This window comes from Antedon bifida, chromosome 6 (genome assembly GCF_963402885.1).
Source record: "Antedon bifida chromosome 6, ecAntBifi1.1, whole genome shotgun sequence".
NCBI classification, from domain to species: domain Eukaryota; kingdom Metazoa; phylum Echinodermata; class Crinoidea; order Comatulida; family Antedonidae; genus Antedon; species Antedon bifida.
The window spans coordinates 11,074,268-11,082,091 of NC_136231.1; the positions used below are offsets into that span (position 1 = coordinate 11,074,268).

The 7,824-nt window shown below is 35.2% G+C and overlaps 1 protein-coding gene across 1 annotated transcript; it reads left to right on the plus strand.

Moving 5' to 3' along the window:
* Positions 1–2,882: 2,882 nt before the first annotated feature.
* On the plus strand, positions 2,883–3,746 carry LOC144845625 (uncharacterized). Its single transcript, XM_078703060.1, has one exon. The coding sequence runs from the start codon at positions 2,883–2,885 to the stop codon at positions 3,744–3,746; it is 864 nt and encodes a 287-aa protein (XP_078559186.1).
* The last annotated feature ends 4,078 nt before the right edge of the window (positions 3,747–7,824 follow it).

The window sequence follows — 7,824 nt, forward strand, 5'->3', positions numbered from 1 at the left end:
TTTTTTGACAACTAGTTACTATTGGTATTGCTCTATAAAATGATGTTAACACAATATATGTGCATTAGTGGCAATATTATCGTGTAATTATTTAATGTAAAACAGTAGACATTGTGGTCATTTTTCTAAAAAATCCCTTTGGTCCCCCACAGGGAAATTTGTCAACTCGTACCCGATTATTTTGGACAACTCATACCTAATTAATTTGTACCCGATTAAATTAGGTACGAGTTGTACAAATTAAACAGGTACGAGTTGTCCAAATTAATCCGGTAAGAGTTGTCCAAATTAATTAGGCACAAGTTAGCCAAATTAATTAGGTACGAGTTATCCAAATTAATCAGGTACGAGTTAGCCACATTTTTCGGGTACCAGTTAGCCAAATAAATCAGGTACGAGTTGTCCAAACTAATTAGGTACGAGTTGTCCAAATTAATCAGGTACGAGTTGTTTAAATTAATCCGGTACGAGTTGTCCAAATTAATTAGGTATGAGTTATCCAAATTAATCAGGTACGGGTTGTCCAAATTAATCTGGTACGAGTTAGCCAAATTAATCGATTACGAGTTGTCCAAATTAATCAGGTACGAGTTGTCGAAATTAATTCGGTAGGAGTTGTCCAAATTAATTAGGTACGAGTTAGCCAAATTAATCAGGTACGGGTTGTCCAAATTAATCAGGTACAAGTTAGCCAAATTAATCAGGTACGAGTGTTCAGAAGGTGAATACATCAGTGTGCAATAGAGCATACTGTATTGTTCTTTGTTACACCTTTATGCAAATTAGCTATATAAAATATTGGTCAGTCGACAATTGAGCTTTCGTGCTGGGTGGAGCCAATACAACAAATAAATGGAAGCTTCGGCGACACCAAACAATTATTGTGGTGATACGTTTAATTTATGTGTTTGTCGACCAGTAAATTCATTTTATTACAGTTGGGGCCTACGTTTGTTTTGAGACTCTGAAACAAAAATGGTAGCAGAGCGAGGTTCATAAAACAAAACAAGTGGAATTTGGTTATTGGAATATCGTGGACAAGAAACGAGACCGCTCAGATGTTAAAGGTAATATGGACACTAAAAGTAACTTTGACAAATCTAGTATTAATGCTATTAGTGAACTTAAATTATCGTTTGAATTGCGTAAATCTACAATACCAGTGGTGGTGATTCTGGAGAGTATTGGTATTTCATTTCTAATTTTGAAACTATACCCGGAGACTGTTTGAAAACGCATCGTAATGGAGTAAAGGAAGGCTGCAGTAAAGCTTAGTCGCAGAAACAAAAAAGGTCATTTGACGAGAACATTAAATATCATTAAGGTGCTGTCGCAAGAAGATGACAATCTAGACATTGAAGAAATAGCAAAGCTGCTCAAGAAATCCGAGAAACAGGTGGCAGAACTGGAGGACATTCATGAAGCATTTGTAGCATTAATAGAAAGTGACGAAGAATTTGCGGACACCGAAAAATGGATGGAGGAGTGGCAGGTGGAGCTGTTGAAAGTAGTAAAGAGTGCGCGATGGAAGTTGGAACTGACGAAGAATGAAAATGCCGAAACCGTGGACAAGAAACGAGACCGCTCAGATGTTAAAGGTAATATGGACACTAAAAGTAACTTTGACAAATCTAGTATTAATGCTATTAGTGAACTTAAATTATCGTTTGAATTGCGTAAATCTACAATACCAGAGTTTGGTGGTGATTCTGGAGAGTATTGGTATTTCATTTTTAATTTTGAAACTAATATAGCATCCAAACTCAGTGATAATGCAACTAAGTTACAGTATCTCGTACAGTTTTGCACTGGCGAAGATAGGGCATCTATTGAAGCTTGTACATTGTTGGGGGACATGGGGTATGATCAGGCCTTAGAGATATTAAAAACTCAATTTGGTCAATCGCATTTGGTATTGAATTCCCTTATGAATAAACTGACGGGAAGGATACAAATACGTGTAGGCGACACGGATAGTTTGTGGCGTTTAATCGGGGATATGAAACAATGCGAGTTGACGTTAAATCAGATTGGGTATACATGTGATCTTAACAGTATCTCTAATATTTTAAAGGTCCAATCATTACTTCCCAAACCATTGCAAATTAAATGGGTGAATAAGGCGCATGATATTTTAGAAAAGAACGAGCCAACGTTTAACGATCTCCTTAAATTTGTAGAACAGCAGACAAAAATAGCAAGCACTATGTTTGGTAGACATCTTGAATATGAAAATGCTAGGGGTGTCCAAGGCGTTAGGCACAAAACGTATTATGGTAATGCCCCGGAGGCACAACCTAAGTCTAACGTTAGTTATAATGAAACTGTTAAATGGTGTGCTTGCTGTAATGAGGCACATATGTTATGGAAGTGTCAGAAATGTAAGGGTCTCCTAGTTAAGGAACTTTGGGAACTGGCAAAAAGGTGTCAGTTATGTTTTAAATGCCTGGGAAATCATACATAAATAGTGAAGTATGTAATGAACTGGAACTAAGTGGCCCTATTGAAGAGGTAACGGTGGGAACCTTAAATGGGAAAACGACAACGTTTAGTACACACAATGTTAAATTTGAAATATCGCCAATAAAAAAAAATAAAAGTATTAAATATAAACTTAAGGCATTGATGACTTATAATGTGACTGGCAATTTAAAGCCAAAACCCTGGAATAGAATTGGAAAGGATTGGGAACATTTAAAAGATATTGAATTTCCAGAAGTTGACAGAAATAGAAATCATGTTGATATGTTGTATGTTTATATGTTATGCATACAAGAAAGTTATTGACGCACATCTAGACAAAGGATATATAAGGAAAGTAGACTATAATGAGCAAACACCTACACAACAATGAGTTTTTAGCACATTTTGCTGTCGTAAAAATGAACAGGGAAACTACCAAAGTTCGTATGGTATACGATGCAGCAGCTAAATTCAAGGGTTTTAGTTTAAATGACGCAATAAGCCCTGGGCCAAAGATTCTAAAAGAATTATTTGATGTTTTGATGAGGTTTAAACTGAATAGAATAGCTGTAATGTGTGATATATCGGAAATGTATCTACAAATAGAATTGTATGCGGCGGAGGATAAGCCGATGCATAGCTTTCTTTGGAGGGATTTAGATGTATCTATAGAGCCCACGGTTTACGAACACCAAAGGGTGGTTTTTGGAATTAATGCCTCTCCATTTATTGCTTTAACCGTAGCTAAGCAAAATGCACGAATGAATCAAGTTAAGTTCCCATTAGCGGCCGACACTGTGTTAAATTCTACTTATATGGATGATTCGTTAGATTCTGTTAAGGATGAAAAGACAGGGGTGGAATTTTACAAGCAGTTAGTTAAACTTTGGAATCAAGCGCGTATGGTACCCAGAAAATGGATATCAAATTCAAAGAGGGTTTTGGAATGTATTCCCATAGAACAAAGAGCCAACTCAGTAGATATGGCATTAAATAAACTACCGACAACAAAAACAAAAGGTTTGAACTGGAATACTGAGGTAGATAAATTTCACCTTGAAGTTCCCGAGAAACTTACAGTGGAATCCTTAACTAAGCGTAATGTGTTAAGTAAGCTCTCATCAGTATTCTATCCCCTTGGGTTTGTATCACTAGTTATAATATTGGCAAAAGTCCTCATGCAACGAATTAAGGAAACGGGTATGACATGGGATGAGCCTATTGAAGGGGAATTGGGGTTGAAAATTCTGAGAATGGATTTTAAACTTACAGTATCAGATTAAAATTGATAGGTGTTAATGGCCAAGTGGAAATGGAGAACTTAACTTGCATGTATTTTGTGACGCTTCTGTTGAGGCTTATGCTGCTGTAATTTATTTAATCACTTTAGAGAGCGATAACAAAAATCGTTAGGTTTGTAGCATCAAAAACTAAAGTATCACCTTCAAAAGCTATAAGTATACCGAGACTAGAGCTATTGGGTGCTATTTTAGGACTTAAGTTGGTAAAATCTGTAGCAAGGGTATTAGATATTGACCTAAGAAAAGTAACATTATGGTCGGAGAGCATGAATGTTCTATGGTGGGTTAGAGGACGAAGTAGAAACTTTAAGTCGTTCGTAGCCAATCGGATAGGCGAAATTCAGGGCGCAACTAACCCAGATCAGTGGAGATATATACCAACACAAGTAAACTCGGCAGATATTGCTTAGGCCTATAGGGGGTGTTCTGCAGCTAGTTTAAGTAACAATAGAGTATGGTGGGAAGGGCCAGAGTTTTTAAAGTTAACTGAAAATAGATGGCCAGAGAATAAGATAGAAATAGTAGAAAACATTGAAAAAGTGTAGCATGACAGTGATTGGAGATTAAATTCTACTAGATTTTCTAAGTGGCACAGACTAGTGTCCTTGCATACGTTACTAGGTTTATTACAAATTCTATGACTAAGAAGGGGGATAGAATAAGGGGATGTTTAAGTGTCACAACAGTAGTATAAGTTTTCTAAGTCCAAAAATTGACGAAGAGGGCGTTATTAGAGCGACAGGTAGACTTGAATTAAATGAGTCTCTTCCTTTTGATGTTAGGTATCCCGGGAAATTTACCTAGAAAATATGTAATCACTAGATTAATTGTTGATAAATATCATATGCAGGGAAACCACGTAGCAGGTGTCAATCATACACTAACAAAACTATCCGAAAAATATTGGGTTATAGCAGGTAGAGAGGAAATTAGAGATTGTGAAAATAGATCTAGTATGTAAACGTAAAAAGGCTACAACTGCAAGCCAGATTATGGCACCATTGCCGGTAATTAGGACTAAAATTGGCAGCTTAAGAGCGTTTGAAGATGTAGCGGTGGATTACGGTGGTCCATTTTTAACAAAACAGGGTAAGGGAAAAGCACAGACTAAACGATAATTGTGTCTTTGTACGTGTTAAGCTACACGCGCCGTACATTTGGAAATAGCTTTTAGGTTGGATACCGATACACTTTTAAATGCGTTTTATAGATTTTGTAGTAGAAGGGGTCAGTTTAAATGACGCAATAGGAACTAATTTTGTTGGCGGAGAGAGGGAATTACGTGAAGTAATAAAATTGTTGGAGATACAAGTAAAATTAAATAGCCAAATGGCTCGTGAAAGAATTGAATGGCGTTTCAATCCACCTGTAGCTCCGCATTTTGGAGGCGCACATGAACTTAATTCTAGACCTTTGACGTACCAAACAGCCTCAGTAAACGACGCTGTTTCTTTGACGCCAAATCACTTCTTACATGGTCAAATGGGTGGGAGATTTGCTTGTGTAGAGGTAATAGACAATAGTAAATTTAATCTTAGAAAGCGATGGCGTAGAGTACAAGAACTTATAAAACATGTTTGGAATAGATGGGTAAAAGAATGGCTATCTACTAGTCCGGTGGCAGGAGTGGGATATCACCACCCGAAAGGGGACAAATTGCCATCCAACTTTTCTAGACCAGAATTTTCCGTAGATTACGAATCTGGAAGGTAATCGATCAGGATAGGAAGCGTTTTTAAGATTTAAGGGGTCAAATTTTAAAATTGACCAATTACAACAATGTATTATGTATATGTATTATAACAAATTTGTTGAAGCAGAATTTTCTTTTATTATATTTTTATGATTATAGGTGTCTATTCAATCAACCTAAATCATTTGTAATTAAGGGTCAAATGTCAATATTGACCAATCATAGAACGTACCTATAAAACCAAATAAAAACTAATGTTTAACAAAATTGGATGTTTTCTCATCCTGTTAATCAATCATACGCAATGTAAAAGTGCGAATACATCATTTCATCAGTTGACATAAGGTCAATTTCATCAGTTGTCATAAGGTCAAAATTGTAATATGCATATTAGTTACCAAATAAATGCAAACCTATAAAACCAAATAAAAACTAATATTTAACAAAAATTGGATGTTTTCTCACTCTGTTAATCAATCATAGGCAATGTCAAAAGAGCGAATACATCATTTCATCAGTTGACATAAGGTAAATTTAATCAGTTGACATAAGGTCAAAGGTCAACATTTTAATATGCACATTAGTTACCAAATAAATGCAAACTATAATATCGATGGTTTTACAAGAAATCAAATTATTTGATCAGTAAAGTTATGTTATTTCATTATAATTTTAATCAATATAAATATAATACTGTAATTAATCAAATCAGACTTAAAATGTTACGCTGACCTTGAATAAAATAAATGGTTAAAGCACAACTTATAAAACTTTTCAAAATTCAATTTCAAAGATTGGTCAGAACATGGTTGCAGGCCTGCAATATTCATTTTGAGGCATAAACAGATTTGATCTGCTTTTTTATGTTGGCAATATATAATTTTGGTTTTTATTTGTCTATGTACTCAGATAACTGAGAATACTTAGTTATGTACTAGCCAGTCTGTGCACCTTAACTGGTAAACAAAATACAATTATGTGGTTTTTGTCTAGATTTGGTAGCTCGGATTAGTTTCCATTGGTTTTCACACGCGCCTTGAGCACTTTGGTGGATAAGCGTCTAAGAAATCTTACTATATTATTGGTTATCACTTTTTTCATCACCATTTCTATCACAACATAGTTCATAGTTCAACTAGTACTTCCAGAATATGTACATACCAACCTCAGTGAATAGATAAATCTGGAACCAATGTCCATGAATGGTTTTCTGGACTATCAAAAAACTAGCCAATGCACCGAAAGGGCATATACTTGCATTAAAAGAAATGATTAACTCATTTACAGTGAACACAATCATTCCAAGCATTGCTTTTTTTATATATTAGTTGACGTTGACTTGGTTCTATTAGTCTCCGACCCTTACCACTGCCAATAATGATTTTTGATGTCCCATTCATTTTATCCTCATAGTCTATTGTTTTCCAATACTATGTAATGTTTTATTATGAATAAGCTTAAATTGAAATGAAAATATCTTACTTTCGATATATAGACGCATAAAGAAGAGAATCGGATGAGTTTATTCTCTCCTATCATACTGCTAACTTTAACAGTATATTATATGCAACCTTTGGAAAGATGGACCTTACAAACGGGTTTTCTTTCTCTTCAGAAAAAAAAAATGTACTACACTATGCACAGGAAAACCATCTGTGGCTAGCAACCATATCGAGACTCCTGTGAAAATTGTGGTCTCTCTGTGTAGTGAGTTATGGATTCCAGTTTTTATTAGCCAATAAAAGTAAAAATCTAAAGCATTATTGACCAAGATTATAGATCTGAGTAAATGTGTCGTCAACTAGTGAAACAGGCAATATTCTCTTAAATTTTTCAAAAGGGAAAACAATTTTGGTGGTCTCTTATGAAAGGTAATCATTAAAACATACAGTATTTGCAAAACTTGACAATTAAAAGACAAACACATTAATCCAAGATCATTAAATAGAAATAGATGGCGATCAGTGAATGGCCAGAGTCCTAGAAATTGTGAATTGAATTGGTGAAGTTAACCTACTGGGCTGGGCCACCTGGATCTGCCTATGCCCTATCCTGTGGATGAATTGGTATTCTCTGATTCTGATGAGTAGTTTTAGTTGTCCAAAAACTGAAATTGTAGCCCTAATAAATGCAACTTATATTTCGAAAACGCTCCCTATCCTGATCGATTACCTTCCAGATTCGTAATCTACGGAAATTCTGGTCTAGAAAAGTTGGATGGCAATTTGTCCCTTTTCGGACAAACATGTTCGGGTTGTTAAGATTAAAACTGAAAATTGTACATTCTTAAGAAATATTACAAAGATTTGTCATTTAGATTTGGGCATTGTATTGTGGTGTTATTTAAGTATGTAGTATTGTATTAAG

Bases quoted from the DNA above. Each gene is read 5' to 3' on its own strand.
- LOC144845625 (XM_078703060.1), top strand. From the start codon at position 2,883: ATGAACAGGGAAACTACCAAAGTTCGTATGGTATACGATGCAGCAGCT.